The sequence below is a fragment of the Oncorhynchus nerka genome, linkage group LG24 (assembly GCF_034236695.1).
Source record: "Oncorhynchus nerka isolate Pitt River linkage group LG24, Oner_Uvic_2.0, whole genome shotgun sequence".
Lineage (NCBI taxonomy): Eukaryota > Metazoa > Chordata > Actinopteri > Salmoniformes > Salmonidae > Oncorhynchus > Oncorhynchus nerka.
In genome coordinates, this window is record NC_088419.1 from 78,826,548 (window position 1) to 78,851,985 (window position 25,438).

Genomic DNA, 25,438 nt, shown 5'->3' on the forward strand with positions numbered 1-25,438 from the left:
TGCCATCCCTCTCAACCATACCATTTTTTAATTCCTCATCAACCTACAGGGATTTAACAGTTTTTACAGTCATTTTCTTAATGAGTGTGCTTATTAGTAACTGTAATAAGCAATTTCATTCATGTCAACTGCGTGTTGCCAAGGGCTAAAATAGAACTCCTTTCTATTTCTGACACAGATCGTGCGGAAAGTCCTGCCTCTCCCATCTCCTCATTGGTTTATAGGAGCAGGTACCCACGTGCCATCCCCACATTGGTTATACCCACGTGGGTGATTGAAAGACAAACTTTGTTGCCAATAGTCATGGTAATACTATGAAAGTTTAGATGCCAATCACCATATAAATTCAAAGATGAAAAAGCCTGGAAGGGGGAGAGATGACTAGAAACGATTCGGTTGGCCGTTTTATGTGTGGATTAATTTGTCAGAGTAGAGGTCCTTGTGCATTTCAGGTAAAATAACAACTCAATGTTTATATCCCAGGACAAATTAGCTAGCAACAGCAAGATAGCTAAATATGACAAATTAACGTTAGCTAGCAAGTGCAAGCTAACTAGCTAAATGTCCATACATATTTAATGCTTTTCGACCTGTCCCCAAATGAATGTTATTGGTTCAGAGTTTGTTTTGATATTTTAACCTGCGTGTCGTGATCGCGTTTGGTGTATGGGGCACAATGATGGCGCACGCGATGGCACGATGGCGCACACGCGCAGCCGGTTTGGGTTCTGTGTTAGGCTTTTAGAGGTTTCATGTTATCCATATCGTTGGAGACTGTCTTACCCCTTTTTGCCGAAGTTTACAGACACCGGCCATATTCAACCGGTGTTGAGCGTTAGCAAATTCATCAGTTGTTCTGCGCTTTGCCACACTCAGATGAGAGTGCTCTGAAATCGAACAGATAGCCAGAGCGAATTTACGAACGCACCCTAAAATTGAGCTCCATGGGACGTTCACAGCAATGGGAGCAGATGTTTTGATCAAGAGACATCTTTAGAAAATATACACATTTACTCTAACACTAAACAACACTAAACATACAGATGTGTATTTTACAGTTATAAGGTGAAGGTGAAATCTTATAGTTAGTTTTATAGCTTTATAAATACAGTATAATCAAATTATAAGTAATTTCAACCCTTATTCATACAGTTTTGTTGAATAGGAAATACATCATATACTGTAAAATATTTCATATCTTCAAATTTTTATCATATTTGTACTGTGTACTTGAGTTTGTGTCCTCAAAAGTGACTACACTTCATCAATGTATAGCTATTTTAACAGAAAGGTGGTAATGTATCCTTTGTTGTAGAAGGCAGAATTACTAATGTTTGTTTAAGGTCAAGGTCCTCTAAATAATTACTTTTGGGATTACGTAGATTACATTTTCAGATGACATTTAGTTACAGTTAACTGTTTATAGTGGAAACCGTTGCTATGGGCAACTGTAATTCCACAATTTTGCCATCGCCCATCGGATTCACAATTGGACAGTTTATCTTGTCAGTTAGAGAAATATCATATTTTGATTCGTAAACATCTACGTCAATTAATGTAGGTGCTATGTCATTGGCTATTTTGCATTTAAAGACACCGCCTCCTGGAATAAAGCCACGCGACGAGTTATTTCGTTTGTATTGTGTGAGAGAGTTGCGCGAATGCAAATTGTAAAATAAGACCGTGATTGTTTTGTTACGGGTCTTTCCTATGCTGATTTGCTCTCTTCCCATCCACCGCAACAGACCCTGGCCTGCAAGTATTGGTGCAACAAGTTGCATAGCGTCCTGGCTTGATGATGGGAGAAGAACCTGCGACGAGGCAAGTGTAATGTTTAGTTGTGGGACAATGCTATGCTACAAACATAAACCGCTAGGCATAACGAGCTCATCATTCAATCCCAGTTCACTTGTTTCTAGTTTCGATATTGTTGCAACCATAGACACTATATAACACTGTCTGCTTGCCTTAGAAATGCCGTGACAATAACTGGTAGGGTTGGCTAGAGTAGAAAGGGAGGAAAGTGGTGTTTTTATTTTGTACAAATGAACGGCCTTGGGACATTCTGTTGTAGAGAGCCAGAGATGTCTGACGCTGGCTCAGACGAGGAGTTGGCGCTTCCCGCACGGATGGAGGAGGGGAGTCACAACGGGAGTATCAGAAAGGTGAGGGATACGCAGTTGTAGTTCCAAAAACACGGTACTGTACCAACACCTTTTATATTACACGCTCAAACGGAAAATTGACAGCATATGCTATGACGGTACAATAATATAAAAATAAATACCAGATCAACTACGTACTCTTCAAAGTTATTTATTATTGACATGCATTTCCATGCAGTGTCATTACTGAATCGTTGACAGATTCATTGAGGGGTATCCTGGACCTGCATTGAGTTGCCTTATGTTGGTGAACTTTTGGTGACTTAGGTTGGGGGTCTGCTATTGCATCATGGGGGGTAGATTGGAGTAGGATACTGTCCAGTTGGGAGGTGTCATGGTACAGATGGTTTGTGGCTAGGAGAGCCTAGTTACCTTATTTCACCCCCTGCTGTACCCCTACTGTCCACTGGCTTGGGCCTGGAGGGCAGCTATGGCTGAGCAGTGGGCTGGGGCCCTGGGTCTGGAGGGCAGCTATGGCTGAGCAGTGGGCTGGGGCCCTGGGTCTGGAGGGCAGCTATGGCTGAGCAGTGGGCTGGGGCCCTGGGTCTGGAGGGCAGCTAAGGCTGAGCTGGGGCAGTGGGCTGGGGCCCTGGGTCTGGAGGGCAGCTATGGCTGAGCAGTGGGCTGGGGCCCTGGGTCTGGAGGGCAGCTATGGCTGAGCTGGGGCAGTGGGCTGGGGCCCTGGGTCTGGAGCACAGCTATGGCTGAGCAGTGGGCTGGGGCCCTGGGTCTGGAGGGCAGCTATGGCTGAGCAGTGGGCTGGGGCCCTGGGTCTGGAGGGCAGCTATGGCTGAGCAGTGGGCTGGGGCCCTGGGTCTGGAGGGCAGCTAAGGCTGGGCTGGGGCAGTGAGCTGGGGCCCTGGGTCTGGAGCACAGCTATGGCTGAGCAGTGGGCTGGGGCCCTGGGTCTGGAGGGCAGCTATGGCTGAGCAGTGGGCTGGGGCCCTGGGTCTGGAGGGCAGCTATGGCTGAGCAGTGGGCTGTGGCCCTGGGTCTGGAGGGCAGCTATGGCTGAGCAGTGGGCTGTGGCCCTGGGTCTGGAGGGCAGCTATGGCTGAGCAGTGGGCTGGGGCCCTGGGTCTGGAGGGCAGCTATGGCTGAGCAGTGGGCTGGGGCCCTGGGTCTGGAGGGCAGCTATGGCTGGGGCCCTGGGTCTGGAGGGCAGCTATGGCTGAGCAGTGGGCTGGGGCCCTGGGTCTGGAGAGCAGCTGGGGCAGTGGGATGGAGGCTTGGAACTGGAGCATGGCTATGGCTAAACTGGGAGAATGGAGTAGGGGACTGAAGCATGGCTATGGATGAGCTGGGAGAATGGAGTAGGGGACTGAAGCATGGCTATGGATGAGCTGGGAGAATGGAGTAGGGCACTGAAGCATGGCTATGGATGAGCTGGGGCTGGAGGCTTGGAACTGGAGCACGGCTATGGCTAAACTGGGAGAATGGAGTAGGGGACTGAAGGCAGGCTACTGGAGCATGGCTAGGCTAGCACCCTAATCCCTACAAGCACTCTGAGGATTACTGGGTGCACGCTCACAAAACAAACAACTCACAGAGGGGGATGAAGGGAGGTGGGAGAGGGAAGGAAATGGAGAGGGTTGGTTTAAAGGGGGGGTCCTATTGCATCTGCCCACAGAACATCAACTGTCATTTTCTGTTCATTTCCCGACGATTATAGGCCTACATGTTGGCAAGACATGTACATGTCTTGTCCTTTATCAGTAGACTGAAGGAAGACTACAGTGGAGTCAGGTGTCTAACAGGTGACCCTGGGTTGAGACCCCAGTCCAGCTCTAGTTATAGTATGGTGCAGCAGCATCATCAGACACTAGTACAGTCCTGATCTAGGCTCTGATCTCCTAGCAGCAAGTGGCAATTGTTCACCCCTTTACCAGTGACGATAGCTCACCCCCCTCTTCCCAGCCTCATGTCTTCTAAGATGAGATTTCAGAGCCCATCTTAGCCACTTATAGACGTGGTGGATGAAGTTGGTGTTGGAAAAAAGAGCACTGCTAACTTTTGGTGGCTGTATTTCTATGGTAGTCAGGTGTAAGGTATTCCGAGTCTCCTCCGCTCCGTGGGCCGTGACGTCTAAGGACTTACCTCACAGCAGGTTACTGACTGAGTTCTACTGGGGCTTGGTCTCTTGGCAACCATCGCCACGGGGATCCTGTTGCCAATGTAATAGGCTATCTGATCCCAACTATGACGGAGGAGGGTGGTCTTAACCCTTTACACGTATGGATAGGGCCAAATTTGAAAGGTTTCAAAACACAAGAAATATGGAGAGCATATGCATAACCATGGCAGCAATTTAAAAGGAACAGTTTGGAGATTATGGGAACATTCGATTTAAAGGTGAGGACACAGCAGTTCACCTGACACAAGACTGAATCCAAACATTACACTGTTGAATTTCATGTTTATTTTAAATCTGAAAATACTCTGGATACATTCAGTAACATAAGAAAATGATAGGAGAATTTGGGGTGAGCGCTGTAACTGGTGTTTCCAAGTGGCTGTACACCTTATCTAAAGTGTACACAGTTCCTAAGTCATTTCAATGCACTTTTATGACTTAAAGAAGTTTTCAACTAGAAGGTGCTTTTTCATGCTCTCCTAGCTGTGCTGTTAAGGAATTAGAGCATGTACACTTGTAGTTGTGTTGTTTTTAAGCAATCCAAAAACAGTCCATTATAAATTGCAATCTGGGTCAGGTGGGAATAATTTGAAAGCTTGTTCTATTGCCAACATGACTAGCTACATTTATAAAATGCTGTCTTAATACTTAGCTACTATGGCCTATTTATTGCCTTACCTCCTCACTCCATTTGCACACATTGTATATATATATTTCTATTGTTATTGACTGCACGTTTGTTTATCCCATGTGTAACTCTGTGTTGTTGTTGTGTCTCACTGCTTTGCTTTATCTTGGCCAGGTTGCAGTTTTAAATGAGAACTTGTTCTCAACTGGCCTACAGAGAAGCAGATTGTAATTTTGGTGTGCGATGAATAGAGTCGTGAGTGTGTTGTCCCCGGCAGATTTTCTTCATAATATAACAAAGCACAGGTTCAGGACAACCCAGGGTATAACGCCATGTCATCGTGTAACTGTACATCAAACATAGTAGTGATAAACGTTGACACTGTATATTACATGAGTTTTATGATATTGATAATGTGAAGTGCACATTTGGACCGTATAGATGTTTTGGTTTGCTTGTATGACAAAGTGGTATTTATTATAATCCTCAACGTCTCCTCTTTCAAAATGCATTGAGTCCTCGTAATTTACTGTATTTCCCTCTCAGACAACAGTTGCTCAACTAGCGGTAGGGATGTGGGCAACTTCTTGTCGTGCGCAGTGCTGAAGATCAGACCTGCTGTCAGTCAAAACCCATACAGAGCTGTGAGGCGGAGACACTGAACTCTGACGTCATGTAGAGCATGTTACTGTACAGCCATTATATTCCAATTTAGGCGCTTACCGGTGTTCAAATCTGCCATGTTTAACCCGTACACAAGTGTGAAGGTTTAATCACTCATACTTAATCAGGGAGGGAAACTAACGAGGTGCTCAGATGTATCTATTGCAGGGCTTTGTTATGTAATCCACTGAACAGTCCACCAACCAACCTGTTCGGCTAGGAGTACTCTGTTTTACCTGCAGTTGGTGTTCAATAGCCGCTTATTATACACAATCTATTCCCCCCCCCCCCACCCTTCTCTCCAGGGTTGTGATCCGTGCTCCCAGACCCAGCGCAGTAAGCTGCAGCACCGTAGAGCTCGTATCAACCAGCAGATCAACAAGGAGATGAGGATGAGGGCTGGGGCTGAGAACCTCTTCAGGTGAGCTGGGGTGGGTGAGGGAAGGGACGGGTCATTGTACCAGTGGACAAATATTGTCTCTGATCCTGTGTGTACACTCTCCTCCTGGGCAGCTCTGGGGCCACTTCCCACGCTGTGGTGGGAGAAGGAACCCAGAGCCCCACTACCTGTGGAAACATTGAGCTGTATCACATATAAACACTAGCAGATGGATCTACCAAACTATTTTAGGGTGTATGGGGAACGCCCCCAAAACACACCACCTTGTTTTATGGCACTCTGTGTGTCTGTGTGGTCATTCGGCAGGTTTGATTAAGTTTATTTGGTATTTTTTTCCCCCCTCAGTTTTAAAGTGTAACTTGCCAGTTGGATGGTCTTATCAAACACACATACAGTCTCTCTGACCTGTACTTGTACAGTTATAATACAGCCTGTTCTCATTCTGTCTTCTTTAAAGTAATTCTGACTTTATTTCAGAGGAAGAAAGAGGCTGGTGGCAGGACATCAAAGCTGACCTAGGGTTTTATAGCACATCAAACCAACCTCTCTCAGGGCATTAGCGTCATTCTGATCCTTTCAAACAGTTCATCATTCATCCCACGCTTGTATATGTACAGTGTTACTGTGAGGGCCACTGAAGGACATGGTGTGTCAGTGGTTATGTAGAGGAGCAGAGCTATGGTACGTTGGACACTCTCTTTAACATCCACATTCATCCATCAGAGAGGATGAGGAGCAGGAGATTGGGGAGAGGAGACTGCTCTGAATTAAAGCAGAGCAGTGTGCTCCTTTTCTCTTTAGTGGGCTGTTTAGCTGCTGAGTCAGGTGGTCATAAGATGAACAACATCAAGCTAATTGAAAGAGAACCAACCCTCCCCGTGTGTCAACCCTCCCTCCCCTCACTTGTTTTTTTTTTAGGTTTTGAGAAAAGCTAGCATAAGGGAAATAGAATAAGATTAGCCTAGTCATTGAATTAGTAGAGATGTCATGCACCATGTATCCCATTCACCAGCTTTTTATAGTTGACTCAGAGTCCTCTGAGGCTAGGATATGACTCAAATTGCCCTACTTCAGAATTTGCTGTTTGGCCCTATAGAGACAACCACATAAGAGGGGTGGCTATGGCAGGGCTCTATGCTGACCTTTTTTACAAGGAGCACATGTGCGCTTAAATTGAGACATTTGGTATTTAAGCTGATGCTCCTAAATTGAAATTCCAGGTCGCACAGTAAATATTTAGGCCCGTATGTATGCGTGTTAAATGGTTGCACTGTAGATATGACACCCCCACCCCCCTAGCAGCACCCTGTCCCTTCCTTCCCCCTCTATTGAGACTGGATCACAGAGACCCCTGGCGCCACCAATCAACAAGCTGTGTCTTGTCCAGCTGCTGCACCTTTCCATTCCCATGCAGAGAGAGATTTTCCTAGGGAGGGCAGCTGTCTGCAGGAATCTCATCTCTGGGTTTCAGTGGGAGACATGTTTATCCTCACCAGTGTCCCACACCCACATGTGTAATGGAAATAGTTCAGTGAACCGTCTTCGGGTTATTAGTAGTCTAACCCTGCCTGATACCTGAAGACTTGCATTAGCTCCGACCAAGTCATTTGGCATGATACAGGACTCCCGGGTTCAACGCCAGTCACGCGTGTACACACACACGATGAGTTGTCTGTGAATTGGTTTGTGGTGGTAGGAGCTAGGGTGAGGAGGGGAAAGGGAGTGACCAAGACTAATGAAGGATGATTGGAGAACCTAGGAGGGGAGGGGGTGCATCACATTAGCGCTTCTGATTTATATATTGTGTATACTGTGGGCTGGTGTAACAGGACGGCGTGTTTATATACTGTGGGCTGGTGTAACAGGACGGCGTGTTTATATACTGTGGGCTGGTGTAACAGGACGGTGTGTTTATATACTGTGGGCTGGTGTAACAGGACGGTGTGTTTATATACTGTGGGCTGGTGTAACAGGACGGCGTGTTTATATACTGTGGGCTGGTGTAACAGGACGGCGTGTTTATATACTGTGGGCTGGTGTAACAGGACGGCGTGTTTATATACTGTGGGCTGGTGTAACAGGACGGCGTGTTTATATACTGTGGGCTGGTGTAACAGGACGGCGTGTTTATATACTGTGGGCTGGTGTAACAGGACGGCGTGTTTATATACTGTGGGCTGGTGTAACAGGACGGCGTGTTTTTATACTGTGGGCTGGTGTAACAGGACGGCGTGTTTATATGCTGTGGGCTGGTGTAACAGGACGGCGTGTTTATATGCTGTGGGTTGGTGTAACAGGACGGCGTGTTTATATGCTGTGGGCTGGTGTAACAGGACGGCGTGTTTATATGCTGTGGGCTGGTGTAACAGGACGGCGTGTTTATATACTGTGGGCTGGTGTAACAGGACGGTGTGTTTATATACTGGGGGGGTGTCACAGATTGGTGGTTCAAGGTGTGTGTGTGTCCGTTAGTTACCTCTGTCTCTCTTAGCCTCAGACAGGTGTCAACATGCCTAACCTTTCGTGTGTGTGTGTGTGTCTTCTAATCCGGGACAAGTCTCCTGTTGTGGTTGAAAGACTGGCTCTCGTTGAGTCCTAATTGTCACCTGGCAAAGGGAGTGGCTTTCTCATCCAAGTTAATCACAGTTGTCTGTGCTGAGCGAAAAGAGCGTTTGTTCAGTTTTTGAAAAATAGTCACGTTTTTGATTTGGTTTAAACAAATGCATTATGTGGGTTGCATGCTGTAACAACACAGAATAAAGCAATTAATAAAAGCCCCATGATGGCAGACTGCTCATTACTGCGTATCACTTATTATCCATTTATTCACATTACTTTACATCAATAAAATACTTCCTTTGTGACATTTTTAATTTGATCATCTCTTCTCAGGCGGTGTCTCTGTCCCAACAAGTCATCCCATATAGACTAGTAGCTGGCTATAGCGCTGCTTTCTGACAATCACTATTTTAGTAGTTCTTCAAAGTAGATCAAGCATATTTTGATGACTTCTGAATACCAACAATGAATTACTTAGATCATGTATTGTCAGATAGAGATGCCTCACGAAGGAACAACTGCTCTCTATCCTTCTCGATCTGGCGTTCTGTCCCTCTCCTTCGCCGTATCAGTCTGCCCTACGAAACTTGCCTGGACAAGTGGAAGGCTCAATGTATTCTGGTCATTGTAGTTAAATAACCACCATTTGGGCTAATTGCTTTGTGTGAGTTAGTTATCAGCCCAAAACTCCTCGGGGCTCCAGAAAGTGTCCATTGCGTAACCAGGGGGAGTACCCAGGATTTCTGTGATGTGGAGAGAAGTGTCTGTCGGATACCATGACAACGAAGTGATGCCTCGGAGTTTGAGGAAAGTTCTAAAATGTTAGCGTTGTTTACATCAGATCAGCCAGTCATCCATAGTAACGAAAGCTTATGTGATCAAACACACTGTTGTCCATTTGACAAATGCCCATGGACAAAATGCACTATCCTGTTTCTGTATGGTATTTTTCTATATAGTCCTAATATAATCTGATATGAACATGTTTGTTGCAGAGCCACCACTAACCACAAGGTAAAGGAGACTGTGGCTCTAGAGCTGAGCTTTGTCAACTCTAACCTGCAGCTACTGAAGGAAGAGCTAGAGGAACTCAACAGCAATATGGAGGTCTACCAGACCGAGAGGTAACATGTGAACAACAAGATCTCATAGTTTTACTTACAAATCTGATGTATTATGGATGAATGTCTTTTTTTAGGCATTAATTCCATGTGGTTACCAAGGTTAATTCCACGTGGTTACAGGGTGAAAACGGAAACAACTCAAGGTTACAGTTAGGTATTCATTCCAATTGGCTAATGGAAAATTCCATCTGAGAACTTTTGGTATTTGTTTCATTAGTCCATTGTTGATAATGTCCCAAAATGTTTAGCTGGTCAGTAATCAAGCTGTCAAGATATGTAACTTTCAAAATACAGAAATCATCCCTGTGTGACGCATTTTGCATCATATGATGCGTCATACGGGGATGGTTTCTGTATTATGAAAGTTGTATATCTTGACAACTTGATTGCTGACCAGCAAAACATTTTGGGACATTATCAACAATGGATTAATAGTTTTTGGGTGGAGTTTTCCTTTAAGGTTAGGGCTATGGTTTGGGGCAGGCTTTACAAAAACATGGTGCTCTTTCCATGAACTATCAAGTATTCTCCCGGCTTGTTAGCGCTCTTCGCCCTCCGAGTATCATGAGTTCGCCCGTGCTGGGCAATAATATTGCTCTTTTTGTTTTGTGAGAGCCGATGAAGGCCTATCGCCGTTCTCAGGACCTTTTTTAAAACGTCCGAAATTGAAGTCTGTTTCTAGTGATCAGCCTGGTGTGAAAGCACACACCCTGGTGGGGGGCACAATGCGATGGCCTATTTGCGCGAATTCTAGCCTAATGAGTTGCCTGGATTGCCAGTAAGGAAGCGAGGTGTGTTTGTTAGCCAGGCACAGTTCTGAGGTTTTTTCCATCCCAGCTGAAGCGCAGGGTCACAAGGGGGACAAATCCTGTGATTACTGTCATTAATTACCCCATGGGGAGGGGTGGAGTTAATGTGTTGTGGTATTAGAGGGGGGGAGGGGCTACTGGTCAATATAGTTACTCTAATAGTACAGGGAGACAGATGGGGAGGGAGGTTTGGGGTTTTCTGTGGAGGTTTGTGACAAATGTCATTTAACACATGTGTTGGTGTCTCTCCTTAAGTGAAGCCATCAATGTTCCCATGATCCCACTGGGTCTGAAGGAGACCAAGGAAGTGGACCTCACTGTCCCTCTCAAGGTAAGGACGATAGGACCTTACGGCCTCCCTCAAGGTGAGGACAATGGATAATATCTCTCTTGCTCGTTCTCAGTACTCACTTTATTTAATATATATCTCTCATTTTTCTTCACTCTGTCAGGACGTTATCTGTGAGCATTATGGAGAGGACAGCTCTTTGTTTGAGAAGGAGATCAAGGAGTTTATGGAGCTCAGACAGGTTAGATACCCTTGAAATGCTAATTAACTGCTCATGCTGTTGAAGATGCTGCCACCTAGTGGATATATGACATTGAGTATGGTTACATGCAATAATGTGATTTACTATGGATGGTCAAATTAATATAATAGTTTGATTAAAACGTTTACATGCTTTGCAAGAAGAATGCTTTCCCTAATAATCCTGTTTACATGGACACCTCTGACATCAGGCTACCTGATGACACTGATAAATGCAAAAAATCACCAATCAAAATAAAGGTTCTACCACAGCGGCCATGTTATTTTTGGGAATCATATTTGATTCTGAGTTCGGACATATAAAGTTTGTATGTGAAAATGACTTCTAAGACTTCAGTTGTTCCGAACTCGCGTCGCTAAAGAAGAAGGCTCTCGGCTGGTGCTAGCACATGCACCGCTGGAATGCCAATTTATATAAACAAAACTATTTAAGGTGTTTACATGTCCTAATGATTTGAAAGGTATCTCAGAAAACCAGGTGTTTTAATGGACGTACGTTTACTTCGATTTGGACTTTACGCCAATTAAGATGAGCAGAGTAAGGTGTTTACACAATAGTCATGTCATCTGACTACCGCCATAATCATTTTAATATCCAATTATTACTGTGCATGTAAATGTACTCCGTGACTATTGGCTGACTGGTTGCTTCTCAGTGGCTGTAAATATCTGCGTAAATGTATGTTGTTGCGTTGAGTGTTAATGTGTGTATTAACTGTGTGTTGTCAACAGGCCATGCGTACCCCCAGTCGTAATGAAGCCGGTTTGGAGCTTCTGATGGAGTATTATAACCAGCTGTACTACCTGGACCAGAGGTTCTTCCCCCCACACAGAACACTAGGAGTCCACTTCCACTGGTATCCACCCAAACCAGACGTGCGCGCACACACACACTGCAACCCACCGCATGCACGCACACACACTGCAACCCACCGCATGCACGCACACACACTGCAACCCACCGCATGCACGCACACACACACTGCAACCCACCGCATGCACGCACACACACACTGCAACCCACCGCATGCACGCACACACACACTGCAACCCACCGCATGCGCGCACACACACACTGCAACCCACCGCATGCGCACACACACACTGCAACCCACCGCATGCGCACACACACACTGCAACCCACCGCATGCGCACACACACACTGCAACCCACCGCATGCGCGCACACACACTGCAACCCACCGCATGCGCACACACACACTGCAACCCACCGCATGCGCACACACACACTGCAACCTATCGCATGCACACACACACACTGCAACCCACCGCATGCGCACACACACACTGCAACCCACCGTATGCACGCACACACACACTGCAACCCACCGCATGCACGCACACACACTGCAACCCACCGCATGCACGCACACACACACTGCAACCCACCGCATGCACGCACACACACACTGCAACCCACCGCATGCACGCACACACACACACACCTTCACGTCTCTTACTCCTCTCTAGTTCAAGTCTCATCCTCTGTTTCTCTCCCTTTTCTCAATTCAAAGGGCTTTATTGTCATGGGAAACATATGTTAACATGGCCAAACCAAGTGAAATGGATAAACAAAAGGGAAATGAACAGTGAACATTACACTCACAAACATTCCAAAGGAATAGAGACATTTTAAATGTCATACATATTATGTTTGTATATATATATACAGTGTTATAATGATGTACAAAAGGGAAAATAAATAAACAGGCATATGGGTTTTTATTTACAATGGTGTTTGTTCTTCACTGGTCGCCCTTTTCTCGTGGCAACAGGTCACACATCTTGCTGCTGTGATGGCACACTGTGGTATTTCACCCAGTAGATATGGGAGTTTATCAAAATTGGATTTGTTTTTGAATTCTTTGTGGGTCTGTGTAATCTGAGGGAAATATGTGTCTCTAAAATGGTCATACATTTGGCAGGTTAGGAAGTGCAGCTCAGTTTCCACCTCATTTTGTGGGCAGTGCGCACAGCCAGTCTTCTCTTGAGAGCCATGTCTGCCTACGGCGGCCTCTCTCAATGGCCAGGCTATGCTCACTGAGTCTGTACATAGTCTAAGCTTTCCTTAAGTTTTGGTCAGTCACAGTGGTCAGGTATTCTGCCACATTGTACTCTCTGTTTAGGGCCAAATAGCGTTCTTGTTTGCGCTGTTTTTTTTGTTAATTATTTCCAATGTGTCAAGTAATTATATTTTTGTTTTCTCGTGATTTGGTTGGGTTTAATTATGTTGCTGTCCTGGGGCACTGTGGGGTCTGTTTGTGAACCGCACCAGCTTGGTTAGGGGACTCCTCTCCAGGTTCATCTCGCTGTAGGTGATGTCTTTGATATGGAAGGTTTGGGAATCTCTTCCTTTTAGGTGGTTGTAGAGGTTAACGGCTCTTCTCTGAATTTCGATAATTATCTGGTATCGGCTTAATTCTGCTCTGCAAGCATTATTTGGTGTTTTAATTTGTACACTGAGGATATTTTTGCAGACCTTTTTTTTTTTTTGTGTGTGTGAAGTCTTGGTTGGTGAGCGGACCCCCAGACCATAAAGGAAAATGGGTTCTATAACTGATTCAATTATTTTTAGCCAGATCCTATTTGGTATGTTGAATTTTATGTTCCTTTTGATGGTGTAGAAGGCCCTTCTTGCCTTGTCTCAGATCGTTCACAGCTTTGCGGAAGTTCCCTGGGGCGTTGATGTTTAGGCCGAGGTGTGTGTAGTGTTTTGTGGGCTCTAGATTGAATTTGTACTTGTGGTCCTCGCAACTGGACCTTTTTTGGAACAACCATTATTTTTGTCTTACTGCGATTTACTGCCAGGACCCAGGTCTGACAGTCTGTGCAGAAGATCTAGCTGCTGCTGTAGGCCCTCCTTGGTTGGGGACAGAAGCACCAGATCATCAGGCATTTGACTTCAGATTCTAGTAGGGTGAGGTCAGGTGCTGCTGACTGTTCTCGTGCCCTCGCCAATTTGTTGATATATGTTGAAGAGGGTGGGGCTCAAGCTGCATCCCTGTCTCACCCCATGGCGATGTTTAACCACTTGTGTACATGGATTTTTTTGTATGTTGGAATGTTTTTCCCCAACACCGCTTTCCATCAACTTGTATAGCAGACCCTCATGCCAAATGAAGTCAAGCTTCTTTTTTTATCAAAAAAGCATGGGAGGACTTTGCCTTTGTTTTGGTTTGTTTGTCAATTAGGGTGTGCAGGGTGATTATGGTGGAGGGTTTGTATTTTGTGCTGTAGTTCATTCAGTATAATTGGAGAATCCAGTGGTTATGGCAGTCTTTAATAGTTGATATTCTAAGATTTGTGTTTGATCATGCATGTTTTTGCTGTGTTCTTTGTTATAGAGCCAAAAAGATTGGAGAAGTGGTTTATCCATACCATATTTATCCATTTGTTTTGGATGGACAACTCAATGTTTAGTGTTTTCCAAACTTCCCAGAAGTGGTTTAGATTCTTCAAATACATTGAGCTGATTTCTGATGTATTGTTCCATCTCTTTCGTGAGTGTATTTCCATATTATTTGTGATTCACCATAGTAAAGTTGTAGGCTCAGGTTTTCTGTGTCTCTGTATTTGGTTGTATAGGTTTCTTTCTTAGGTTTTTGCATTCTTCATCAAAATGTGTCATTGTTGTCAATTTTTAGGTTGTCTGCTTGACATTTTTAGATTTGATAGGGAAGCTGAGAGGTCATATATACTGTTTAGGTTTTATACTACCACGTTTACAACTTTACTATTTCAGTGGAAGGTTTTGTCCAGGAAGTTGTCTAAAAGGGATTGAATTTGTTGTCTACTAGGTTTCCGCCCTATTTTCCTTCCATCTATAGCATTTCTTAATATTATTCAGTTCCTTTGGCTTTGACGCCTCACGATTGATTATTGCTCTGTTCAAGTTGACTGATCTGATGAGGTGTCAGTGAGCTGTGGGAACGCTCTGAGACTCAACTGCCCCTCTCTCTCTCACACCTGCCCATCCCCCGCTCTGTCTCTAGGTATGACTCTCTAACAGGTGTGCCGTCGTGCCAGCGTGCGTTGGCGTTTGAGAAGGGCAGTGTGCTGTTCAACGTGGGGGCTCTCTACACGCAGATAGGAGCCAGACAGGACCGCTCTGCTACAGCTGGCATAGACCGGGCTATAGACGCCTTCCAGAGAGCTGCAGGTAACCACACATTCGTACACTCGCATTAACATGGCATGAGATGCGCGCGCACACACACACACACACACCTTCTGTTTTTACTCTGTCATTACTGTGTTTCAACATACTTGTAAAAGCTATTGTGTGTGTCCAGGTGCATTTAACTACCTGAAGGAGAACTTCTCCAATGCTCCCAGTCTGGATATGAGTGGCCCGTCACTATGCATGCTGGTCCGCCTGATGATTGCCCAGGTGCAGGAGTGTGTGTTCGAAAGAGTCACACTCACAACTCCGGACACGCACTTCATCACCAAGCTACAAGTGGCAAAGGAGGCCGCACGGGTGAGGGGGTGTGTCTGTGTGTGTGTCAAACATGTTATACCCACTGGTGCACAATACCTTGAGCCAGTGCCCTTGTTGAAGACTACTCTTCCGTTCTGGTTAAGGACTATGTTCCATTCTCCTGACTTTCTCTCTTAATTACATTTCAAAGTGTTTTATTGGCATGGGAAACATATATTTTACATTGCTGAAGCAAATGGATTACACAAGTTTTAAAAGTATATAGACATTTAAAATGTTATATTATTGGCTATGTACAGTGTTGTAACAATGTGCAAGTAGTTGAAGTATGAAAGGGAAAATGAATAACTAGATGAATATAGGTTGTATTTACAATGTTTGTGCTCCACTGGCTGCCCTTTTCTCATGGCAATGGGACAGAAATCTTGCTGCTGTGAAGGCACTGCGGTATTTCGCCTAACTGATATTGGAGTTTATCAATGTTTAATTTGTTTTCACATTCTTTGTCTGTGAGCTGTCGGAAATATGTGTTTCTAATGTGGTCATACATTTTTTTGTCTGGCGGTTAGGAAGTGTAACTCAGTTTCCACATAATTTTGTGGGCACATGGGCAAACTGGCTCTCGAGATGCCGCGCTTTGGCGTCCTCTCTCAATAGCCTTCTATGCTGAGTCTGTACATAGTCAAGGATTTTGTTAAGGTCAGTCACAGTGGTCAGGTATTCTACCACTGTGTACACTCTGTTTAAGGCCAAATAACATTCCAGTTTTTTTGTTTATTCTCTCCAGTGTGTCAAATAGTTCTCTTTTTGCTTTCTCATAATTTGGTTTGGTCTAAATGTGTTTCTGTCCTGGGGCTCACCTGGCTGAGGAGACTCTTCTCTAGGTTCATCTCTCTGTAGGTGAGGGCTTTGTGGTGGAATGTGTGGGCAATGCTTCCTTTTAGGTGGTTATAGAATTTAACAGATATTTTCTAGATTTCGATAACTAGCGGGTATAGTCCTAATTCTGCTATACCTGCATTGTTTTGCGTTTTCCAGTAAGTATATTTTTGCAGAGTCTCAATTGGGTGTTTGTCTAATTTTTGTGACTTTTTGATTAGTGAGTGGACCTCTGACCTCGCAACCATACAGGGCAATGGGTTTGTTAACTGATTAAAGTATTTTTAGACAAAACTCAACATCCCAATTAGGATCTATGTTCCTTTTTATGGCCTAGAAGGACCTTCTTGCCTTAGATCGTTCACAGCCTTGTGGAAGTTACCTGTGTTGTTTAGGCTGAGGTAGGTGTAGTAATTTGTGCTCTAGGGCAACAGTGTCTGGATAGAATTTGTTGTCTTGCCTACTGGACCTTTTTTGGAACACCGTTATTTTTGTCTTACTGCGATTCACTGTCAGGGCCCAAGTCTGACAGTCTGTGCAGAAGATCTATGTGCTGCTGTAGGCCCTACTTGGCTGGAGACAAGCAAATGGTAGACATTTGATTTCAGTAGAGTGGGCCCGGGTTCAGCAGACTGTTCTAGTGCCCTCGCCAATGTATTAATATATACAGTTGAAGTCGGAAGTTTACATACACTTAGGTTGGAGTCATTAAACCCCGTTTTTCAACCACTCCACAAATGTCTTATTAACAAACTATAGTTTTGCCAAGTCATTTAGGACCTCTACTTTGTGCATGACACAAGTAATTTTTCAAACAATTGTTCAGACAGATTATTTCACTTATAATTCACTGTATCACAATTCCAGTGGGTCAGAAGTTTACATACACTGTGTTGACTGCTTGGAAAATTCCAGAAAATTATGTCTTGGCTTTAGGAGCTTCTGATAGGCTAATTGACATAATTTGAGTCAATTGGAGGTGTACCTGTGGATATTTAAAGGCCTACCTTCAAACTCAGTGCCTCCTTGCTTGACATCATGGGAAAATCAAAAGAAATCGGGCAAGACCTCAGAAGAAAAAAATTGTCTGGTTCATCCTTGGGAGCAATTTCCAAACACCTGAAGGTACTACGTTCATCTGTACAAACAATAGTACGCAAGTATAAACACCATGGGACCACGCAGCCGTCATACCGCTCAGGAAGGACACGCGCTATGACTCCTAGAGATGAATGTACTTTGGTGCAAAAAGTGCAAATCAACCCCAGATCAACAGCAAAGGACCTTGTGAAGATGCTGGAAACAGGTACAAAAGCATCTATATCCACAGTAAAGTGAGTCCTATATTGACATAACCTGAAACTTCAGCAAGGAAGAAGCCACTGCTCCAAAACCACCATAAAACAGCTAGACTACGGTTTGCAACTGCACATGGGGACAAAGATCGTACTTTTTGAGAAATGTCCTCTGGTCTGATGAAACAAAAAATAGAACTGTTTGGCCATAATGACCATGGTTATGTTTGGAGGAGAAAGGGGAGGCTTGCAAGCCGAAGAACACCATCCTAACCTTAATGCTGCCACCCGCGTGCTTTATGTTGTGGGGGTGCTTTGCTGCAGAAAGGACTGTTTCACTTCACAAAATAGATGGCATCATGTGGAGGAGAATTGTGTGGATATATTCAAGCAACATCTCAAGACATCAGTCAGGAAGTTGAAGCTTGGTCGCAAATGGGTCTTCCAAATGGACAATGGGCCCCAAGCATACTTGCAAAGTCCAGGTATTGGAGTGGCCATCACAAAGCCCTGACCTTAATCCCAAAGAGAACTTGTGGGCAGAACAGAAAGTGTGTGCGAGCAAGGAGGCCTACAAACCTGACTTAGTTACACCAGCTCTGTCAGGAGGAATGGGCCAAATTTCACCCAACTTACTGTGGGAAGCTTGTGGAAGGCTACCCAAAACGTTTGACCCAAGTTAAACAATTTTAAAGGCAATGCTAACAAATTCTAATTCTCACTGGGAATGTGATGAAAGAAATAAAAGCTGAAATAAATCATTCTCTCTACTATTATTCTGACATGTCACATTATTAAAATAAAGTGGTAATCCTAACTGACCTAAGCAGGAAATTTTTACTAGGATTAAATGTCAGGAATTGTGAAACTGAGTTTAAATGTATTTGGCTATGTAAACTTCCGATTTCAACTGTAGGAGCCGCACACTTAAATATGGATCCAGATCGTCAGCGCCTAACGATTTCTTACGATCTATAGCAGATCGTGCGGATAAGACCTCATCTTCTGTGACTTTTTGGAAATTAAAAACGGGCTTACAGTTTTCCACATCAGCTGAAGGCCGAGGGGCTGAAACAATAGACCGGTCAGGATCATGTTTGACATTTTTCTTTTAAAGAAAACCAGCAGAAATAAAGTGCTTATTAAAAACATCACAGGTTTCAGTTCAGTCACTGATTCCGATGTAATTTGCTTCGGCAGGGACGTTGAATTTCCTCGTTTTAAGTGAGTTAACAGTTTTCCATAATTTAGAGGGATCACCAGCAGACTCTGTCATAGCACTAAGAAAATACCTAGATTTTTGCCTATTTTATTCCTCAAATGCATAAAAAGCAGCCAATCAGCTGTTTCACCAGTTTTCCTCACCAAGGCCCATGCTTTATTATTTTGCAGGAAAATTATTTTCAAATGAGAGGAGAACCAAGGATTAGTTTGTTTTAAAATGTTGTAAATGTGTATCCGGAAGTTGCTTTAACGGGCCAGGCCGTGTTTATCAGCCATGGAGGTAAAAATCGACTAAAAGAAATTGGGTCCATTATGCAGTTTACGGATAAAAGCTCTGAGAAATAAAGGCCATGGATAAAGGCTTGCTCGGAGAAGTGTTTAGTTTCTTTAGAATTATACAGTCAGGTTTCTTTTAGCCTAGTGTCTCTGATACATGTAATAGGGCAGTCGTCACTGTCATTTGCAAATAACCCCCTAGCTATATGAGGTGTATTTAAGACGAGGTCTATTAATGTAGATTTTTCCAGATCTTTTGGATTAGGACGGGTAGGTATAGTTATTTAGTTAATTACAAATGTCTTTAAGTGACGCTGGCATCAGCCAGTCCAGATTGAGATCTCCGATAGTCTAATTATGCAAACTCTGAATTATTCAAACTCAAACATTTTGCATAGAGCAGATACTGGAGCTGAGGGTGGGCGATTAAACTCCCGCTAGCGTTAGTGCATTATGACCAAGGACCACATTTAGAACTAAGCAGTCATACTGTCTCGGAACAGAAGTTGAAATGGACACCGTGACATCTAGGTTGCATTTAACATAGATGACAATACCTCCACCTCTGCCTGCTCTGTAGATATTGTACCCAGCTAACAGAATGCTTTTCCAACAGTCTTGAAGGTGTTCCCACATATGCTGAGCACTTATTGGTGGCTTTTCCTCCACTCTGCAGTCCAAATCATCCCAAACCATCTCAATTGGGTTGAGGTCAGGTAATTGTGGAGGCCAAGTCATCTGATGCAGCATTCCATCACCCTCCTTGGTCAAATAGCCCTTACACAGCCTGGAGGTGTGTTTGATCATTGTCCTGTTGAAAAACAAATAATTTAATAGTGTGTTAGGTCTGCACTATACCAAGTTAGCATACCCCCTGAGTCCCTTCCCTGTTTCACACCTGTTCGTTTGGTGGATGGGACTACCAGCTCTCTGTAACCTAGAGGGCAACCAGTGGGTCCATCTCCTCTATACCAGGTTTCTTGTTGGATGACAATGTCTGTATTTCCAATTTCTTTGAAGTTCAGGTTCCTGCTCTTTAGGCCAAAGGCAGATGACCTCAAAGCCTGGAATTGCCAAGGACTGTGTTCTATAAAGTGTCTGTTGTTAGTCATGTGGTTTTGCTTCAGACCAGTAAGTGTGAGCAGAGCCTGCTGAGCATCTCTCTTAATCTCTCTCTAGGTATCTGATGTGTATAGCTTGGTGCTCCAGACCATGTCTCAGACCCTTGTGAAGGACTATGTCCCGTTCTCCTGGGCCTCCATGGTTCAAGTGAAAGCCGAACACTTTAGAGCCCTCTCCCACTACAATGCTGCTGTCGCTCTCTGTGACCACACCCGTAAGTACCTGTGTGTATCTGTTAAGGATGATGCTTTAGGAGAACATACGTGTGTGTGCAGTGTGGTCCTGTGTGTCTCAGTTGGTGCGAGCATGATGTGTGGTGGATTGTTTCCCCCCCCCTGCACATACATAAAATGGATGCAGTCATTGTACTGTAAGTCACTTTGTATAAAAGTGTCTGTCATGTTCTGTAGAGTCCATTGAGGAAGGGGGTGACGAAGAGTCGGCGAAGGCTCTCTTCCAGTTCCATGTCAGTAGTCCTGCTGGACCCCCACTCAGCCAGGTGCTCAGAGACCCTGAGGACCGACGCAAACTGGGTGAGTACACACACAAAGATATTAGATTTTTGTGCATGGTCATTGTGAGTACCTACTAAAGCTCCGTGTGTGTGCTCACGCTGTAGGGAAGGCCCACCTGCGTTGTGCAGTGATCAGACATGAGGAGGCTATGAGAGTACATGGTCTATGTAAGATCCTGAGGAAGATGGATATTCTACAGGAGGTGCTCTCTTTCATGTACAAACGCTCCCTGGACAAATACTCAGAGATGGACCGAGAGGATGACTTTGATGAGACCGCAGAGGCCCCCGAGATACACTGTGAGTGAGGGAAGGAGTGGTTTTTGTGAGTCAGTGAGTGAGAGGTCTGTGTATTAGAGCTACTGAACATACAACATAGTAGTAAGTGATTGTTGTCCCTCAGCTCAAACCCAGCACAAACCAGACATCACACCACCCAACTTCTCCACTGTCCCAGTCACTGACATCTTCCAAAGGCTGGTAAGAGAGGGAGACTAAACATTTTCTTCGTCATCATTAAAATCACAAGGTTTTGAAGTTGATGATGGTGTCTCTGTGTGTGCGCTGCAGGGTCCCCTGACAGTGTTCTGTGCGAGGGCACGCTGGGGGCCGGTGCGTGTGGTGAGTCTCCAGCGAGGGGACGGGGGTTTGGGGCTGACTCTTAGAGGAGACTCTCCTGTCCTTGTGGCTGGGGTGGTGCCGGGGGGATGTGCCCAGGTGAGATGGAAGCACCCCGTCTCCTCTTAACCCTCTGCCTTTTTATTTCCTAAGATTCTCCAATGGAAATTGTACAGTTTTTCATGCAGCAATGAAATATACTGTGTGTTCTCAGGAGGCAGGTTTGAGGGAGGGGGACTATATAGTGGCGGTGGATGGAGAGGACTTTAAGTGGGCTAAACATGGAGAGGTGGTCCACATCCTGAAGAGCTGCAGTGACAGAGGAATACAACTCAGCATCATCACACTGCACACACACGATACACAGGTAGGGGTGCTTGTGGTTGTGTGTGTGTGTTACATCTCATTAATGTCTGTGTGTCAGGGCTTCACAGCCCAACCATTTTATTTGCATATGTGCCTAAATCTTTGGCTTGTGCGACCTGGAATGGTTATTTAGGAGCACCAGTACGCCGAGAAAGATTTAATATTTCAAATATTTGTCATCGTGCACCTACATCACTTTGTGTGCACCTACATTTTTCAACTCAGGGGCACGTTCCCTTGTAACACACACTAAGTTGAAAAATGTAGGTGCACATGAAGTGATGTAGGTGCACGATGACAAATATTTGAAATATTAAATCTTTCTCGGCGTACTGGTGCTCCTAAATAACCATTCCAGGTCGCACAAGCCAAAGATTTAGGCACATATGCAAATAAAATGGTTGGGCTGTGAAGCCCTGACACACAGACATTAATGAGATGTAACACACTGTCTTTCACATCTCTCGTGTGTGTGTTCAGGTGGATAGGAGGCAAGTGATGCTCTCCCCCAGTGGAGACGAAGCGAACGCTCTGCAACGGACCACAGGCAGGGCTAAGGGGCAGCGCACCGCCCCCTTACTCAACTGGAACAGGAAGAAGACTGGGGGAGGAGGCAGAGCCACCAAGAGACTGGGCAGCACCTTCAGTCTGCCGTTTGGAAACTTTCGGGACTGTGAGTCCATGTACTGAGGGCACAGCAGACACGTTAGTCTATTCCATACAGTGCACTACCAGCCAATTGTAGTGCACTAGAGAATAGGGTGCCATTTCAGACAGTGCCATAGATAGACAAACCACTCAGGGAATGACAGGTGGACATGTTACAATACAAGGATGTTTTGTAAATGACTGGATATTAAATGTGTTATTGCAGCAGGGCAAGGAGAGGAAGAGGAGGTTCGTAGGAAAGGATGCTTGGTCCAGATTACAGCAGTTTCAACTGCAGAGAAACAACAGTTTTAGAAAGCAGGTGACTGCATGTATCTGTCGCTGAGGGAGTTAAGACATGGAAATCCTGTCCCAAAATGGGCTAAATGTTGGGGCTCAGTGTTATTGTCGCTTACTATTATAGAGATGGAAGAAGACTTCATGTCAAACTACAGCCGCTGATCCAAAGACCACATGTGTTAATCAGTGAAAATATAGTTGTATAAACACTGATCACCTTTCGTGGAGAATAATAATGCTTTGTATACTTTCAATGCATTTTTTTCTGCAAAAGCTGGGTAAATGCTCCCATAAACAAAAGCTGGGTAAATGCTCCCATAAACAAAAGCTGGGTAAATGCTCCCATAAACAAAAGCTGGGTAAATGCTCCCATAAACAAAAGGTGCACAAACAGCTTTTACATTTTTTGCATTTACCCTCCACTACACCACTGGTCTTAATGTTAAAAACATGTTTTACTGTATCCCAGAGTCCTGCTTTCCCACTCCAGTTCTAACAAGGTCACTCAACTCTCAACAGTAAAAACAACAAGGACATCCATTCAGGACCTGGGTTGAGCCCTCACTTCCTCAAATTAGAGCATTGTGCAGCAGAGAATGTATAGCTGTAGCCATAGCACTGCATTCCATTCTCCTACCAGTCTTCTAGAGTTGTTGATGTGAAGTCTTTTGTTTCTGTTTGATAGTTGAGTACAAATGACTACCTTCAAAGTACATCAATGGTTCTACACTGAGTGGACAAAACATTAGAAACCCCTGCTTTTTCCATGAGACTGACCAGGTGAATCCAGGTGACAGCTGTGATCACCTGTTAAATCCACTTCAATCAGTGTAGATGAGCTGAGGAGACAGGTTAAAGAAGGACTTTTAAGCCTTGAGACAATTCACATGGATTGTGCTTGTGTGCCATTTGAGGGTGAACGGGCAAAACAAAAGATTTTAAGTGCCTTTGAATGGGGTATGGTAGTAGGTACCAGGCGCACCGGTTTGAGTGTGTCAAGAACCACTATAGCTGCTGGGTTTTTCACGCTCAACAGTTTCCCGTGTGTATCAAGAATGGTCCACCAGCCAACTTGACACAACTGTGGGACGCATTGGAGTCACCAGGCCAGCCTCCAGCCACACTTTCAACACCTTGTAAGTCCATGCTCCAGCGAATTGAGGCTATTCTGAGGGCAAAAGGGGGTGCAACTCAATATTTTGAAGGTGTTCCTAATGTTTTTTTCACTCAGTGTGTGTATTAGTTTTTCTACTGATGTGTTGTACCACATTCTTACGCACTGTGACTTCATAGGTGCAGAAAAACAAATATGGTGTAATTGCAGACCACAATTTGGGATGTTTCTTAATATGGGTGTTCCCTGCTATCAGGAAATGCACATTGATACCTGCCATTGGTCAGTTCCGGTGTTATGAGACTGATGGTTTCTCGACACATTATTTGTTTACATAGCAGGTCAGGTGGATTAGTGAAACATGTTTGGAGACTGAGGTTAGGAAAAGGGTTAGGCTTCGCTTCAATGCCACAGAAATGACCATGGATCAATGGGTGTAACTTTTTCTATCAAGAAATATATATATTGGAAAACGCCCCTAATGGTGTTCTGCAATTGCTCTACATACAGGTAACTGCCAAAAATAAAGGCAACACCAACATTAACTGTCTTAATAGGCTGCTGGGCTACCACGAGATGCCAGAACAGCTTCAATGAACCTTGGCATAGATTTTACAAGTGTCTGGAACTCTATTGGAGGAATGCAGCACTAATCTTCCTCAAAATGTTCCATTTGGTCTTTTGTAGATGGTGGTGTAAAGCGCTGTCTCAGGCTCTGCTCTAGAATCTCCCATAAGTATTCAATTGAGTTGACATCTGGTGACTGAGATGGCCATGGCAAATGGTTTACATCATTTTCATGTTCATCAAACCATTCAGTGATGACTTGTGGACGGGGGCATTGTCATCCTATTGGGGCAAAGACATGGTAGCCAAAATAAGGGCCAGTCTAGCATTTTTATACATGACCCAAGTCATGATGGGATGTTAAATGCTTAATTAACTCTGGAACCACACTTGTGTGGAAGCACCTGCTTTCAATATACTACGGCATATGCCTCATTTACTCAAGTGACTGCCATTATTTGGGCAGTTACCTGTATCTTGTGACGCTGAAATGGTTTACGTGGTACATTAGGGGATATACGAACTTAGTTGTCCTACTACTGCTCAGACCAACACAGCACACACATTTTAGAATAATGTTTTTTTTATAAAGACTTTTATATGTCTGCTACTAAGTCGTTGAAGATGAGAATGGACCGTCTACCAAGTAGAATCCACCTATCAAGTTAACTTAGCAGCATAGACGAAAGATGATGCTACATTTAGCAAGGCCACTTTTTTTTTTTTTACATTTTCAACATTTGGACACCCAAATAGTATTTTGATATTCCAATATATTTAATGTTATTTTCATCTCAATTATGAATTTTAGATGTGTGTTTCTGATTTGTGAAATCTGTCTACTGTGGTGTTTTGGTTGTGTTTTCGTGATTATTTTAGATGTTTTGTTAATTAAGGGATTTGTACTGCTTTCTTTTGTTTGAGAACCTGAAAATCATGGCTGGCTGCTGATAAAATCAACTGTGTGTGTGTGTGTGTGTCTTTTGCAGACTTTTCTCAATTAATTAAAGGAGTGGATCACT

At 44.3% G+C, this 25,438-nt stretch overlaps 1 protein-coding gene across 1 annotated transcript; it reads left to right on the top strand.

Moving 5' to 3' along the window:
• Nucleotides 1-1,625: 1,625 nt before the first annotated feature.
• rhpn1 (rhophilin, Rho GTPase binding protein 1) lies at nt 1,626-25,438 on the top strand. The gene is made up of 15 exons (XM_065009186.1): nt 1,626-2,165; nt 5,896-6,011; nt 9,545-9,673; nt 10,738-10,813; nt 10,935-11,012; nt 11,765-11,889; nt 15,045-15,211; nt 15,345-15,532; nt 20,347-20,503; nt 20,700-20,822; nt 20,909-21,103; nt 21,207-21,283; nt 21,374-21,520; nt 21,636-21,788; nt 22,268-25,438. The coding sequence occupies exons 1-15, from the start codon at nt 2,046-2,048 to the stop codon at nt 22,475-22,477; spliced, it is 2,061 nt and encodes a 686-aa protein (XP_064865258.1). The 5' UTR covers nt 1,626-2,045; the 3' UTR covers nt 22,478-25,438.

Bases quoted from the DNA above. Each gene is read 5' to 3' on its own strand.
- rhpn1 (XM_065009186.1), top strand. From the start codon at position 2,046: ATGAACGGCCTTGGGACATTCTGTTGTAGAGAGCCAGAGATGTCTGAC. The intron at 2,166-5,895 runs GTGAGGGATACG...CCTTCTCTCCAG, and splicing joins ACAACGGGAGTATCAGAAAG to GGTTGTGATCCGTGCTCCCA. The intron at 9,674-10,737 runs GTAACATGTGAA...TCTCTCCTTAAG, and splicing joins GAGGTCTACCAGACCGAGAG to TGAAGCCATCAATGTTCCCA.